At 43.4% G+C, this 16,787-nt stretch overlaps 1 protein-coding gene across 2 annotated transcripts in view; it reads right to left on the reverse strand.

Annotated features, from left to right (window-relative positions):
- Positions 1-16,787, reverse strand: part of Katnal2 (katanin catalytic subunit A1 like 2) — a 69,644-nt gene that overhangs the window by 31,693 nt on the left and 21,164 nt on the right. The window contains exons 2-6 of one of the 2 annotated variants that reach the window (XM_031366081.1): positions 11,183-11,253; positions 10,067-10,233; positions 8,637-8,676; positions 4,431-4,545; positions 3,293-3,391 (exon numbers count right to left, since the gene is read on the reverse strand). In XM_031366081.1, coding sequence (XP_031221941.1) covers positions 3,293-3,391; positions 4,431-4,545; positions 8,637-8,676; positions 10,067-10,233; positions 11,183-11,253 — 492 coding nt within the window. Of the gene's footprint in view, positions 1-3,292; positions 3,392-4,430; positions 4,546-8,636; positions 8,680-10,066; positions 10,234-11,182; positions 11,254-16,787 lie in introns of both variants that reach the window. The other variant, XM_031366080.1, reaches the window with a different exon arrangement.

Here is a 16,787-nt window from a genome sequence, read left to right on the forward strand (position 1 = left end):
ATATTACCAACATATCCTAATCGATTGAAATCCAAAAATATGAGGAATTAGAGATTTGTTGATTGTCATCCAATGGTCTATCTAATTTGGTAATTGGAGAAATAGGTCCAATAATGTACAATCTATATACACTTTCAGCTTGTTTGTTTGTGACAGTGTCTTGCTGTGTACAACATAATGGTCTTGAAATCTTGCTTCTCCTATCTCAGCCTCTCTATTAGTAATATTGTTTATTTCATGTTTTTACACTATACTATGGTTTTCAGAACAGCTTATATATTTCAAAAGTATTTATATACCCAAAAGAAACAGATGATTAACTAGGGAGGTAGCTTGTAAGAGAACAACAAAGAGTGAGATTGAATGCTTTGCTTGACATTTGTAACTCTTGTATCGAGTTTGAAGAAGAGGACTTTATAAGTTACTCTTTCTCTGAGATGAATGCTTTTCCAAATCATTCATCCAATTAACCGGATTCGTCCCCTCATCTAATGTCTGTGCCACCCTCCAAGCAGAACCATTGTTCATTGAAACAATTGGTGAATGATTTTATGATAGACTATTTTAATATACACACCATTTGTTAAGCTAATTTAACCTGTTCTCTGTGGCCTGAGAATAAAGTTACTCACTCAAGTCAAATAGTTTTTACCATAGCAGGAAGTCTGTATCCAAAAATCGAGTCTACAATTCATTTCTTGGTGCAGCAGAACTGTCAACTCTCAGCTTAGCTACGATGGAGGTAAAATCCTTCGGTGATGTGAGGGTCATTGAAGTACAGTCTTATCACAATGAAATCCAATGTCTAAAAATTGTTCTTATTTTGGGCTTGTACCACAGTAAGAGCCAAGATTTTTGTTTGCTTGTCTGTTTGCTTGTTTTGTTTTTCAAGACAGGGTTTCTCTGTGTAGCCCCGGCTGTCCCAGAACTCACTCTGTAGACCAGGGTGGCCTCGAACTCAGAAATCCGCCTGCCTCTGCCTCCCAAGTGCTGGGACTAAAGGCATACGCCACCACCACCCGGCTAAAAGCCAAGATTTTAAACTCTACTAAATACAAAACAAACAAACAAAAAGACTTTATATATTTATGTTCATTTAAGAAAATACTAGTAGAGATGTATTATTTTGAAATATACAGTTAATGTTTGGAATTATTTAAAATTTATATTGAGAAAAATATATTTTCACTATTGATGTAGACGAGCATCTACATTAAAACTGTTAAATTGATTGTTGTTTTATATCAAACAATTTTTATAATACTTATTTTTACTGTTACAATATTTTATAAATTTTAAGGAATATGACAAAAAAGATATTGTAGGTATTGAAGGGGGGGTCTCTGGAAGGAGTTGAGTTACAAAAGGGAAACAAGAATGTGATTTAATTCTATTTAATTAAAATATGTTTTTAAATGTTAACAAATTCAGATAAATTGAAATCATGTAACTTTTCTCAACATAATGCAATAAAAGTTTAAAAAAAAAGAAAGAAAAGAAAAAAAAAATAACACAGAGAAGGCTTGGATGATGATGAGCAGCTTGACCTCAGCCTGACCCCACTGTGACCCCACTGTGACCCCACTGTGGACTCCACAGCCTGACTCTCAAGCCTGTGCTCCAAAGAACAACACACCTCTGACATTTCCAGCCAGGCAGCAGAATCCAAAGCTCTAGTCCCTAACATGGTGATGGAGAGATCGTCTTAGGAGAAAACCCCTAGGCTCCATCATTCTGACCATGAACATTTGAAAATCGGGGGGGGGGGGAATGAGTGGGTGGGTGAGGTGGGAATCTATATATATTTTACCCCAAAGTTATTTCTGCTAGAAACAGAATTTATAGCCAGACTATTTCAAGGGTTAAGTGCTAGGATAAATAGGCCCTTCCTTGTGACCCAATCAGAGGCACCTGTTTATATGAGTGTGAGGCATTCACAAGAGACTAAAGCCACAAAACTGCTATGTCCCACAGGGGACTAAGGGGACTAAGACTGTGAGAAGGCAGTGAGGACTAACAAGGGACCATCTTCCAGGGAGAGCAGTCAGTTCTAAGAGACCTGCCAGGGAGCTCATGCAAGCCAGTAAGGCCGCTCCCCGTGCTGTGCAGGCCAGTGGGCCTGGTAGCCCTTCAAGCACACACTACACCTATGAGTCTGTGTACAGGGCAGGCCAGAGCTAACCTAGCTGCCTATGGTTCAACAGTTCCACTGAAGGAGAGGAGTTAAGGATGCTCAGGAGGGTTCCTCAGCAGGAGCATGCCCTCCTCCTCACCCAAGCGTCCACTCTCCACTCTCCCTGCCTTTTGTTACATCTGGTCCATCTGGGGCTTTTCTCTTGAAGAAACTATTATTTACAAAGCGAAACCTGAGTTTCGTCAGAAAACAAAAAGGCAGGACTAGCTGATGGTAAAAGACCCAGGAGGCAGAGGCAGGTAGTGAGTTTGAAGCTAATCTAGTCTATATAGTGAGTTCTGTGCCAGCTAGTGAGACTGTCTCAAAACGAGCGAGCAAGCAAGCAAGCAAACAAACAAATGAACAAACAAAGAAACCAAGATGGAGGAGGAAGAAGAGGAAAAGGGGAAGGAGAAAGAGGAGGAGGAGGAGGGGGATAAGAAGGAAAAGGAAGAAGAGGTGTAGGCAGAGGAGAGGGAGGCAGAGGAGGGGGAAGGGCTGGGGGAGGAGAAGGAATGGGAGAGTAGAAATATCATTAAGCACAGGACCAGCCCTAAACCAACCAACCTTTCATGGCTCACACTTAAGTCTGGAGCCATGCTTCCAAGCAGAGGGATATTGAACAACTACCCTTGGCAGGGCCACAAGTAAATAAGTATAGGACCAGGGCTCAGTAACTAATGCACACACCAATGTTTGTCGTGGTAAACATGGCATTCTTTGTGTTTCCTTAACCACCTCTGATGCCAGGGAGCAAACAGAGTTTTGTGAAGGGCGGGCAAACACTGTAGCACCCAGTTACACCCCAGCTATTCATAGAATTTTGAAGCTGAAAGGAATATAGGACCCTCTCTCTTCTGAACACTTCCATTTACAAAGTCTCCTATGAGGAGACTGTGATCTCTAGAGAAGGATCCGTCTAGATCATCCTTCCAGACAGGAGAGGGCAATCAGGATCTGGGGGTCTGCTCCTCATAGGATATTCCTCTCGTCTTATCTCCTAGCCAGTCTTTAATGCTTCTGCCTTTTCTTTTATGTTTGGCAAAAACCGTATGGTTTATTTTCCTTTACCTAGAGACAAACTCCCCTTTCTACCCTAGAACCCCGAGCTCCACTTACTCTTCGTGGGTGGGCCTTTTCCTCTGGGATGTCTTTGTGGATTTTTGATATGTTTAGGCCGAAGTCAGTGCTCTCTGCTTGAGCATTAGTGACATTCTCCTGAAGAAGAAGGAAGACTTGTGAGTGGCTAGCTGTGGAAGCCGCTGAGACCCTGGCTCTGACTGCCCAGCTTCCGCACAAGAGCCAGTGAATGCTGGGTACCACTTCTGTATAATGGCCAAGTTTGCTCACATTTACAGGACCATGGATCAATGGCTCACTGGTTTCACATTGATTTCATTGATGGCTCTGGGCCTTTGAGGAAGGCGCTATTCCCAGAGGCTGAGAAGACTCAAGGCTATGGTTTCTAAAGCTGCCTCCCAGGGGGTTGGGGGGAATGCCCGTACTCCGCCCATCCCACCCACTGCCTTGTCTTGTCTCCTCTGGCCAAGGCTGATGAGTCTGAGAATTCAGCAGTCACTCAGCCTCCTGCGGGACTCAACTGTACCATATTACCTCCCTCTACCTCCTGTGGGACTTAATTGTACCATATTACCTCCCTCTACCTTGGGGACAGCCAAAGACTCTCTTCAAACCGAGAGAGTTCCATGACTATTTCTCTTTGCCCTACTCTGTGTTCCACTACTCTTCAGCACTAACATCTGGCTCCCTTGCTCAGTGTCCACTGGTCCTTTCAGGTAAACATCTGGAATGTTTTGTCACAGATAAAAAAGTTCTGGATGGGCCTATTTCTCTTGCTGCCTTCCCTTCTAAAAAGCCTCGTGTTGAGATCGGAGGTAAGGACTAACACTGTGGGCTTTTACAGAAGGCCAGAAGGAGATGACAAATCTTACCAGCCAACCCAGTACCCTTACTCTACGCTGAAAGTAGAGAAGAAGCTGGCAAATCTAGAAATGAGTCAGTTTTTTTTTTTTTTTTTTTTTTTTTTTTTTTTTTTTTTTTTTTTTTTTTTTTTTTTTTTTTGCTCCAGTACACTAAAATATCACCAGTATTCAGGGACTTCATAATGTAATTAAATCATACAACAATTTTTAAACAGGGAACCTCAAAAAACACAGACACAAAGACATGAGATATTTTTCTTGAGGCCACTCATCAGCCAAGTGTGGTATTACCGACATCAAGCAGTCATCTTGACCTGTTTAGGGTGTTCCTTGACAGATTTGGTGTCCCCTGTCTTCACTGCTGAAATTTTGGGTCGTGACTTCTGGTGATTTATCTTGGGGAGATTTTGACAATTGTCATTCATCAGCCTAAGGAAGGGAACAAAAACCTCCAGGAAAGTTTTCTAAGCATTTAATGCAAGGTAAGTAAATAACTAGTAGTGTATTTCTAAAGCGAGTTCCTGAAAACCAAGGCATGCGCCACAATGAGGTTCTTCTACCTGCGACACCTGCCTTACCTGACCTGGCTCTATCCAGGACCCACCTCACCCCGGTCCATGCCACAAAGTTTCCACACTTTGGCAAGTTGCTATAGTTTTCAAAGACCCACCCATATGAAAAAAAAATTTTTTTTAATCTAAAAGACAAAAACAAACAAACAAAAACCCAACAACCACAACAGCATTGCTTTAGAACAGTGGTTCTGAACTTGGGGTGGAGACCCCTTTAGGTGTTGGATGACACTTTCACAGGGGTCACACATCAGATAGCCTGCATATCAGGTATTTACATTATGATTCATAACAGTAGCTACATTACAGTGATGAGGTAGCAATGAAGATAACTTTATGCCTGGAGGTCACCACAACATGAGGAGCTGTGTTAAAGGCATTAGGAAGGTTGGGAAGCGCTGTTTTAGAAGAATGCTCTCACTGTTAACATCTCTCATCAACCTGTGAGCCTCAGACCAGGGAAGATGTCTGGGTGGAGGGAGGGAACAGTCCTCCCACTCAAGTTCTGAAACATCAGAAGATCCAAGGATCTGTCTGGGTTGTAACCCAGTATACTGAATATACTTCCTCTATGTAAAACATCTGTCAGCATGTTGTACACAGTAAATAGAAAAATGGGCTTATAGGCTGGAGAGATGGCTCCGTGGTCAAGAGCACCTGCTGCTTTTCCAGAGAAATGAGTTTTGTTTCCAGTACTTACACCAGGCAGCTCACAACTGCCTATAAGAGCCAATGGATCTTCTGGCCTTTATAGACAACCAACCACACATAGACACACACACAAACACACAAATAAATGATAAAGTACTTTGGGGCGGAGTTTATGGAAGGACAGCGATACTGAAGCCATCTCTACTGACACATGTCATTTGTCTTTGCAAAATGATTTCTCGTCAGTATAGTTCATTTTCAGAAAACCAAACTAATGGGACTGATGTCAGAAGAATAGCAACTCTAAGAAAGATGAAGTTTACCGTGAGGGAGGGGATGAAGGGAGCCTGCTGGTGGCTGTACATGACAAGCATAACACACGTATCTGAGTTTATGTGTGTTACACTCACTACAATGGCAGGATTAATTTGTTTGGTACATCCTCACACATGCACACACACACACACACACATACACAGACACACATACACACACATACACACACATGCACACACACACACACACACACATACACAGACACACATCCTCACACATGCACACACACACACACACACACATACTAGGAGGCAAGTGTGAGTCCGCACGTCTTAATTCCTCTCTTCCCTCAGCTCTTTGCAAAGTATCTGTAAGAGGTTCACTAGAACAATGACTCTCATGTTCTACATGATCTCAGACAGCTTCTGCCTCTGGTCCAGTTCATTATGGAAAAGAAAAGTTGTTCATTCCTAATGTGACTACCTGACCAACGAAATAACGCAAGTCCATAATACCGCCAGTGTCCATGCCCTGGTGGTGAACATGGAAAGTGGATGTGGGCCATACTTAGGGCATCTTTTTTCAACTCTAATATGAGATAAAAAAAAAAACTATGCTTCAGGCATTCTGCTGACACAAAAATGAAATAATTATGAAACAAATACCAAGCATTTTATACATAAAACTCTTATTAGGGTGGCTTAAATGAAGTTATAGATCATACAAACACATTGGTGAGGAAAGCAACTAACATAGCCCTTAGGAGGTGAAGGAGATGACCACACTGGTCTGCATTCCAGCCAAAAATCTCTAGTTGCTCCAATATCTTCTATTGATGAGGCTAGAGACCACATCTGAAATCGCACTTCGCAAAAGCAGTGTTGCCTCAGGCAGTATCCTACTGATAACTCGATTTCTAGGTTTTTGATTTTTACTTTGGGAAAGCTATTAATTAGAGCCTGAACCTTATTCCATCAAATTCCATTATCTTAGGCCCATCTCACAATTTTTCAAGTCTTTGGACCTTGATCTGTCATCTGTCTCCCTTGGGTCATCGGCCAATCGGTAAGTGCAAGTAGTCTCGGGTATGAAGAACAGTATTGAGAAAGAACCCTTGGATGACTGGTGGACAACCAGAGGGCGCGCCCTGTCACCAAACAACTATCTCAGCAGAAAACTGTGCCCCGCACAGCTGGAGAAGGGGCAAAGGGACTAAGAACACTTGTTGATCTTAGCACCTGAGTTCAGTTCAAGCACCCATGTTGGGAAGACCACAACTGTGTATAACTCGTTCCAGGAGACCTAGTGCCCTCTTCCGGACTCGGAGCTCCGCAGAGATGTGGTGCTCATCCTTACATGTGGTTAAAACACTCACACACCTAAATAAAAATAAAAATCTTTTTGTTTAGCTGGGCTGTGGTGGCTCATGCCTTTAATCCCAGCACTTAGAAGGTAGAGGTGGGTGGATTTCTAGGCTAGCCTGGTCTACAGAGTGAGTTCCAGGACAGCCAGGGTTACACAGAGAAACCCTGTCTCAAAAAAACAAAAAAACAAAACAAAACAAAAAAATCCTTTTATTTAAAAGCCCACAATGCCCAGAAACACTGTCCATTGCTTTTCTGGTTCTCCTTCCTCACCAACCACTTGGTGTTAAACCTTGGTGCTAGCCATATATAGATAGACATGAACTCAAAAGAACTGCAGAACCCCAAGTGGCTGCACATATCACTACCCACACCCTTTGCTCTTACATGTTGCCATCCAGCATTCCCTCACCAAGTACGTACCCGGGAGAGCACCTGAGGGCATAGCAGGCATGAGTGAACAACCGAAAACAATCAGATTCCAAGGACCTTCCTCTTTAAAGGCCTTCACCAGAGGCTGAGCAGTTTTATGGAAACCATTAATTAAGCAATAGCACCTCTATCAACTCACTGAAACTGTTCCTGGAGGACCATGCAAGGCAGTGTTGCCCTCGGGCAGAAGAGCATTGGAGTCACCATTGTGAAGAAAGCATGGGTCCCATTCAGCCATTGTTACATGCAAAGCCAAGAAGGCCTTGTTGAGGTCTCTGGATCCTTCTTTCTCTGACTAGATTCAGTAACTGAATTCATAAAACTGAAGCACTGGGGGTGGGGGAAATATACAGAATGCACACCTCTCAAGACCTAATAAATTACTTATTATGTCAATCTAAGTTTTCTTTTTCTGGCACACTCTAAGGTGTTTTTTCACTGCCCTGGGTGTGCAGTACAGTTCCTTCCAGACCACACTTTTACCTGTCCCTGAGCTTTTGGCTTTTTTACACTAGCAAAAACCTACAGTCCCTGCTGTCCTAAGCCAGCCAACACTGAGGCATACACCAGGGACTTGCTCCATGCTTGTAAAAATAGGTGGTGGGGGCTGGTCAATGGTGGTGCATGCCTTTAATCCCAGTGCTTGGGAGGCAGAGGCAGGCAGATTTCTGAGTTGGAAGCCAGCCTGGTCTACAAAGTGAGTTCCAAGACAGCCAGGGCTCACAGAGAAACAACAACAACAAAAAAAAAAACAAAACAAAACAAAACAAAAGGTGGTCAGAACTCGGAACTCAGTGTCAATCATTCAACTTTAAAGATCCGGATGTTCCAAGCCACATGGACAAGAAAGGCAGGATATCATTGAACATAATTTCAGTGATCTGGGAGAATCTAAAGGCACTGACTTAAGTTGAGCCAGTGGTAACAAGGGGGTACTCCAAGGTCACATGGCCACAACCTGGTGTTGGGCGCAGAGAGTCATAGGATCGCACTGAGACTTTACAGGAAAGAGATCCCACACTCTTAAGAGTTAAAACAATCAGACCTGGCATATAAGTACACATCCTAGCATCTAGCAAGCAAAGGCAGGTGGATCTCTGTGAGTTCAAGGTCAGCCTGGTCTACACAGTGGTTTCTGGGAAATCCAGAGGGGTTGTACAGAAACCTTGTCTCAAAAAAATAAAAAGGAAATAATGAATTAAGTTGATCAAATGAATCACCTTACCTTTTGTTCTTCCCTCCACTTCTGGACGGTAAATTATTTTCTACTGTGGAAAAACAAACATTGGGGAAAAGGGAAGAGTTTAGTTTTAAGAGAGTAAGCAAATCTCCAAGAACATTTTCGTCCAGTGTCCTTACATTGTGTGCTTCTAGACCACAGACAGCTAGCTCAACTAATGCGGAGTGAAGGGACCAGAGAAGAGAAGCAAGTCCTAGCTTCTCAGGCATTTTGAGTCACACAGAGAAAGATACCAGGCCTCAAGAAATGTGTAGCACACCCCACATTGGAGACAATACCCACACACCGGCTGGCTCTATGGCTTGCCATTCCAATGAGTTTTCCATAAATTTACCACTGTTTCTCTGGGTCACAGCACACTCCAGAATCCCATGAGACTGACGGAAATATTTACTAAGTCAAATTCTCCCAAGTGACCTTTAGAATGAAGATACTGAATGCAAATCACAGGAGAAAATGGGTGCCAAACTAGATGAGGACGGGACATCTAGAATTCAGTCCCTGTTGGGAACAGTGCTTGTCACTCTGTGTCAGGAGCCAGTGCCCAGCTCAAACAACGGCAGAGTGAGCTGAGTTTCTGAGCCCTTCACTGGGAGAGAGCTCAGAATAAGGAAAAGCTAAAACTAAAATTGCAGGCCTCCTCCACCTCTGGGCGCCCTGGCTGTTTTTAATTGATGTTCCTCTCAGCTTCCTGGTCCCTATGTGAAATGTTAAACTCTGCGGCTTAACAAGTGCCTTGTAGACAGGACAATGATCTCCCTTGGTTTATAATTACTTCCCCTACTTACAGACTTCTAAGTCAATGTTACTACAAAACCTAGGACCTTGGCTTCAGCTATTCCCTCCAGCCAGCCTCCATGACTGCTGACCTACACTGGTCTTTGCATTCTATTGATCACCATCTGGAGTGATGGCTTTCAAAAGCATTTCATTATCTATACATGAGCTATTAGCTTCACCAATACTCATTTCCATGTTATTTTCAAGATAGATAATAGGGCTTCCTAACAAGAAAAAGTCTTTTGTCATTTATAGTCTTCCAACAGCCCTCTCCATCACTCCAGAAGTTAATGCTGCCTTCTGAAGAGCGTCTGCAATACACTGGAGCTCTGCTTCCATTGCCCTAACACATGCTCTTCAGACAAACTCCAACAAGACAGGAGGATGTCAGAAAATCCAGGCAATCATGTTTGAATGGTCATTTTTGGGTCTGAGCTCAGTTCCAGATCCTCCTGGTATAGAAGGGAACCATCCAACCATGTGCCTAGGAACACTTTCTGCTGGGGGAGAGACAGGCCAACTAATCATATTCAGGACCCCCCACCACCACTGATATTGGGATTACAGATGTGGCCGCTGGAAATACCATTCTTCACAATGGGATAAAGCATCATTTTCAGCACAAACCTACGTACCTGGGTCTGGTGCTTTCTTAACCACTTTGGGGTACTTCTGGAACTTTACAAAATAATAGCTCTCATATTCCATCAAAATAGTTTCCAGGTCAACATTGTCACAAACTTCAAAGCGCCGTAATCCCAGTTTAGTCTCCTCCTCCAAAGCGTTAGCGGCATCCATATAGCTGGTGGTTTTACAGGAGAGAGAAGATTGGGTCTGGGTTTGAAGAGTGAGAGCAGCCGGAAGCTGCAAATCCAAGGGGGACTCGCTGCAAAGAGCAGGCTGACACTCAGCAGCACGCTCTAGAGAAAACTGCGTAGGAGACTTCCCCACGGTAAGGAACATTATATAGGATTCTTTGGTTTGTTTTGGATTCTCTTTTCTCCATTTTGGTTTTCTGGTTTGGGTTATTTAATGCTGTTGAACGGGTTGGGTCTTTTTGGTTGTCATTGGTTTTGGTTTTGTGACTTGTTTTTAAGTTGGTTGTTTTAGAGATAAGGTTTCAATACACAGCTCACACTTTCTTAGGATTCTGTGCCAGTCTCTGAGGCAGTGAGATCATACATAGACATGTAACCTAACCATGTGTTAAATACATCCCAACACTGTCAACCGAGATACTTCCATCTGGGAGCTACCTGCTTCTACTGGCATCTGGTGGTGTTCCCATTGTCCAAACAATTTTGAAAGTGCTTAAAGTCAAATAAGTAAGTGAACAAAGAAGCTGTGGTTGGCTTGCCTTTCCTTGCTTTTAGCCAGTGTGGGTGTGGCTGCTGTACTGATCACTGTCTAGTTGCTGCGGAGAACACCACTTCTTAGCAAGGGCTCCTCAGTTATAACAAATAAACTACATCAATGAGAAAGGTTAATAGTAAGGGACTGCACTGGAGCTCAGTTATAGAGTGCTTGCCTGGCATCTGTCACCAGCACTGCAAATAATAATGATGTAACAATATTATTAATAGTAAGAATAATATAGGAAATGGGTGGGGAGAAGCAGTATATAGGGATTCACTATGCTTTCTGCTCGTTTGTCTGTAAACATGAAACTGCTCTCTAACAGTAGAGTTTAGTCCATTGCTTTTGAAGGCTCGGAGAGGAGGGCACCATCATAAACTCTTGTGATAACATACCCTTCTTGTGTTAAGTAATGCAGAATCAAAATGAGAAGATTTTTTCGCCGTGCTTCTGTTCTCATCTCGTACTGTGAACAAAGAGGAAAATTTAGAAGGGATGACAAGACACAGCAGTGCTCAACAGCAGTGCAATAAAGGCTTAGAGGAAACGGCGATCTGTCAAGACGGAGCAGCCTGTCTTAGAGGCTGGCCAGCCTCTGTGGTCTCAGAGGCTGCATAAAGTTGTTTTCTAGCGTCTCTTTCTTCTTCAGTCCAGCTCCTCATCAATAAGTTTAAGAGACACTGACTTGAATTAGGGCTGCACGTGACAATTGAACTTACTGGCAAGCTAGCTAGCCTATTAGTGCCTAAGAACAGAAAGAAAGAAATATACATACACCTCCTCTTTAGACCACAAGGTGGTTATAAAATAAACTTGTGGGGGCCGGAGAAATGGCTCTTCCAGAGGACCGATGTCTGATCCCTGGCAGCTCTAAACTATAATCCTAGAAGATCCAATGCCCTCTTCTGGCCTCCAGGGGTACTGCGCGTACATGGTACACAGACACACAGGCAGGCAAGAGACCCATACAAATAAAACAATAAGATAATGTTTAAAGACAGCCCCATTTCACACTTCTAGGAGTCCCACAGGAACACCAAGCTACACAACCATAACATATGCATAGAGGACCTGGGGGCTGTCTCTGACTCTTTTGCCTGCTTCTGGGCCCTTTCATCTCCTACTAGGTTGACTCATCCAGCCTTGATATGAGGTTTATGCCTAATCTTAATGTAACTTGTTATACCATATTTGTTTCATGCCCATGGGCAGCCTGTTCTTTTCTGAAGGTAAACAGAAGGAGGAATGGATCTGGGAGGACAGGGGAGGTGAGAGAAGGGACTGGGAAGAGAGAAGGGAGGAACTACTGCACTCAGGATGTAATATATGAAATAAGAAAGACAATTTTGAAAAATAAAATTGTGATCTACAAATCATCCGTGACAACATATGTTCATATGATAATATATCTTTAATTCACTCAGAGTCCAAGACAGTCCCTGGATTAACTCAGTGCTGGGTTCCCATTCAGAGGTGATCATATATCAAGTCCCCAGCCTGACCACAGAGAGGCGAGGGCACAGTACAGGGAAACCCAGCAGAATGAGGTTATCCTCCAAGCCAGTCGAGTGTGTGCCTTTATTTGCAGTGCTAATGTGCACATTTAGTACTCTGCAATTTCAAATTCTCTAAATATCTATATCCAATAGCACTTCTTCTAATTGAGAATACCTATCCTTATATAAAGAGACTAAAGGTAAGAAGTGGGGAGGGTGTTAAATGGTCTCTTTGTAGTCCAAATTATATCATAAAACTATGGACATGAGCTGGTGATGTAGCTCCATTAGTAAGATTCTTAACATGCACAAAGCACTGGACCCAACTCCAGCACTGCCTTAAACCTAAAACCGGATGAAATGGCACATGCCTGTAATCCCTGTAATTGAAAGATGGACACAGGAGGATTGTAAATTCAAAGTCATTCACAGCTGCATAGGGAGTTGAAGCTAGTCTGAGCTATTCTCTCAAAAATTAAATTTATGTACAAACACTCATGGCACACATGTTGGTCATAGTTTTCTAAAAACTAGTGTTATTATAAAATAAATGTGTACATAATTAATTTATTCAAAAAGTACTAATACTTTTTTCTTTCTTGAACACACAGCCCAAGCTGGCTTCAGTCTTCCCATGTATTTGAGGATGACCTTGAACTCTGATCTTCCTGCCTCCAATCCCCCCAGTGCTAGAGTTGCAGGCATGGGCTACCAGGCCCACCACCGTTTTTTTTTTTTTCTTTACATTACTTTCTATTGTGTCAAAATATGCATAAGTGTTCAGGTGAGAGGCACTGAATCCATTCTCATCCCGCCACCCATCTTCAGAATCTCTCTCATTACACACCAGCCCCCTGCCCCTTCTCCCCAGTCCCGACAACCAGCATCTGAGCTTTGCTTCTCTGACCTTGCCCGCCCTGGGACCCCCATGCACGGAGAATCACTTGTACGTGTCCTTTTGAGCTTGGTAACTTTTACCTAGTTCAGGGTCTTCAAGGTTCACCCTTTGTAGTGTGTGTCAAGCTTTCCTTCCTTCTACAACTGCAAACTGGAGCTACTGAGACAGCTCAGCAGGCAAAGGCTCTCGCCACCAAGCCTGACAACCCGAGTAAAGCCCTCGGTCTCTTTGGTGGGAGAACTGACTCCCCTGATCTCCACATCACATGTTCTTATGCACATACATGTGCACATGTACACACACACACAATAAGTATAACTTTTAAAAATCATCATCTTTTTGGTTTTTGGTTTTTGGTTGTTTTGTTGTTGTTGTGTTTTTTTGGTTTTTTTTTTTTGTTTTGTTTTGTTTTTGTTTTTCGAGACAGGGTTTCTCTGTGTAGCCCTGGCTGTCCTGGAACTCACTCTGTAGACCAGGCTGGCCTCGAACTCAGAAAACCGCCTGTCTCTGCCTCCCAAGTGCTGGGATTAAAGGCGTGTGCCACCACCGCCCGACTATTATAAAACTTTTAGCCTTTAATCCCTTTAATCAAGCTCTTGATTTTGAGTTCCTAAAGTGGCTTCTCTCCATTATGTAACCTTTTAGCTGAAATAAACACTTTCCTCTCCAGGTTGCTTAGTCATGGTGTTTATCACAGCAACAGAAACCAAATTGAAAAATAATTGGTATCAAGTAGGATGCTGCTGTGGTCGACCTGACTGTGGCCTCGGTGGCCGACCTGACCGTGGCCTCTGTGGTCGACCTGACTGTGGCCTCTGTGGTCGACCTGACCGTGGCCTCTGTGGTCAACCTGACTGTGGCCTCTGTGGTCGACCTGACCGTGGCCTCTGTGGTCGACCTGACCGTGGCCTCTGTGGTCGACCTGACCGTGGCCTCTGTGGTCGACCTGACCGTGTGGTCTCTGTGCCCTGTGCTTTGTTGTGGGTGGCAAGTGGAGGATTGGGGAGTGTTACACTGGAAAAGCCAGTTAGTGCTCAGGGTTCACTGGACTATTCCAGGAGCCTGGAAGATGAGATGAATTATGATTATCATTGTTGTTGTTATTTTATTATACTAATATAATTATTATAATAATTATTCTATTATTATTATTATTATTATTATTATTATTATTATTATTATTATTATTCACAGAGAAATACAGACAACGGAAGCCTGACTTGTGAACTTTCAGAAGGAATCAAAGACACTACTGGGCCAGTCATATGACATATCCTAGCACAGCATACGGAGCATGCGGTGGGTGGTGCCCCACCTGGGTTGGTAGTCCTGGGTTGAAAGCAGGCTGGAAGTGAGCCAGAGGAGCCAGCCAGTTGGCAGCACCCTCCAGGCACTCTGCTTCAGTTTCTGTTAGGTTTCTGGCCCCAACTTCCCTCAGTGATGGGCTGTGACCTGGAGATGTAAACCAAATGACTTCTCTCCTCCCCAAGTTGTTTTTAGGGTCACAACAGAACAGTCTCAAGATCTTTGGGACATCACCAAAAGATAAAATCTACAAATTATGAGCACAAAGGATGGACAACTTCATGTCAAAGGCATAGAAAATATTTTCAATAAAGCCATAGCAGAAAATGTCCAAGTCCTGGGAAAGGCCCCTCTAATACAAGAAGCGTGTACAGAACACTAACTAGATGGGGCCTGAGAAGAAACTCTCCACATCATTCCACAGTTAAAACTCTAAATATACAGAAAGTATACTGCAGTGTGCAAGAGGGAACCATGCAGCCATGTATAAATGCAGGCCTAGGGGAATAACAGCAGGTTTCACAACAGAAACTTTAAAAAGCTAGAAGGGTGCCGGGTGGTGGTGGCGCACACCTTTAGTCCCAGCACTTGGGAGGCAGAGGCAGGCAGATTTCTGAGTTCGAGGCCAGCCTGGTCTACAGAGTGAGTTCCAGGACAGCCAGGGCTACACAAAGAAACCCTGTCTTGAAAAACAAAAACAAAAACAAAACAAAACAAAAAAGCTAAAAGGGCAAGGAATGATAAATTTCAAATTCTAAAAACCAATCCAGACTACTATACCCAGCTGTCATAACTGATGGAGGAATTAAAACAGCCCATGATAAAGGCAAGCTAAACTACTAAGCCAGCTCCACAGTGGGTGTAGAAAGAATTCTTCAGACTGAAGAAAAGTATAAATATGCTTATGATGTTCATCAGGGCTCTCTGGAAGAGCAGAAAGGATATCAGACTTCACCGTACATCTGAATCATTTCCAAATCTGTGGAGAATCTTTAAACATTGAACCTCTAACCTCGGAAAATACTTGGTCAGGATGGACAAGAGGGTGAAAACTCTCATTCAAACAACAAGAAACCCTAACTCTGAGCTAGTGAGATGGCTCAGCGGGTAAAGGCATCGACTGCTCTTCCAAAAGTCCTGAGTTCAAATCCCAGCAACCACATGGTGGCTCACAACTACCCGTAAGGAGATCTGATTCCCTTTAGCAGGGCAGTATATGCCTTTAATCCTAGCACTTGGGAGGCAGAGGCAGGCGGATTTCTGAGTTCGAGGCCAGCGTGGTCTACAGAGTGAGTTCCAGGACAGCCCAGGGCTGTACAGAGAAACCCTGTCTCAAAACAAATAAACAAACAAACAAACAAAAAAGAAACCCTAATTCTTGAGACGGTTAGTTTCTCAGAAAGCCTGGCACGATGGCACATGCCTACACTCCCAGGGGACAGAAACAGGAGGATACCTACATAAAGGCCACCCACTGCTTCCCAGTGAGATCCTGAAATGGGGGAGTAGCCTATGAGAGAGACAAGTGCAGTTTTCATTGCATTCCTGGTAGCCACTCCAACTCTATCAGAGATATTTCCTTTTGTTGGTTTCTCACTTACTAACCTCACAGTTATGCAGTCTTGTCCTCCATGGCAGAAGGTAAAAATTACAGAATACCCTTTAGTTTAGTTGCGTAGAATTCTATTTGAGATTGGGGACAACTTGAAAATGGCTTCCAAAGGGCTGGAGACGGTCTATCTACAGCTCAACGGTAAAATACTAGAGGCCTTAGTTGATTCTCCAATATGGGGAGAAGCGAGTGGAGCTTCTGCACTGCATGTACTGTGGAGCAGCTTACAGCTGGAGCCACTGGCTTCAAAATAAAGTAAGTTTTACTTTCAGACAAGTTAGATACAACGTCACCATTTAGTACAGTGGAGATACGGGAAAAAACTAATGGGAAATATTTAAGATAAGCTTCTGTGCAACACAGAATGTGGCTGTTTTGGTTTTATATCTGTGGCTTTTTTTAAGTACCCTGACAAAAGCAACTTAGAAAAGAATGTATTTGGCTTCCAATTCCATGTTAAAGTTCATCACAGCAGAGAAGTCAGAGATGCAGGAGTTGTAGCAGCTGGTCACCATCTATAACCAAGGGTGGAGAGAAAAGGATGTAAGCATGCTGTTTGCTTGCCTGCCCAGCGAGTGTTCCTCCTCCTTATAAAGCTCATGACCTCTGCTTAGGGGATAGTGCCACCCACAGTGGCTGGGTCCTCACACACCAACTAAGGCAATCAAGACAATCTCTCTCTCTCTCTC

This window comes from Mastomys coucha, unplaced genomic scaffold, assembly GCF_008632895.1.
Source record: "Mastomys coucha isolate ucsf_1 unplaced genomic scaffold, UCSF_Mcou_1 pScaffold13, whole genome shotgun sequence".
Lineage (NCBI taxonomy): Eukaryota > Metazoa > Chordata > Mammalia > Rodentia > Muridae > Mastomys > Mastomys coucha.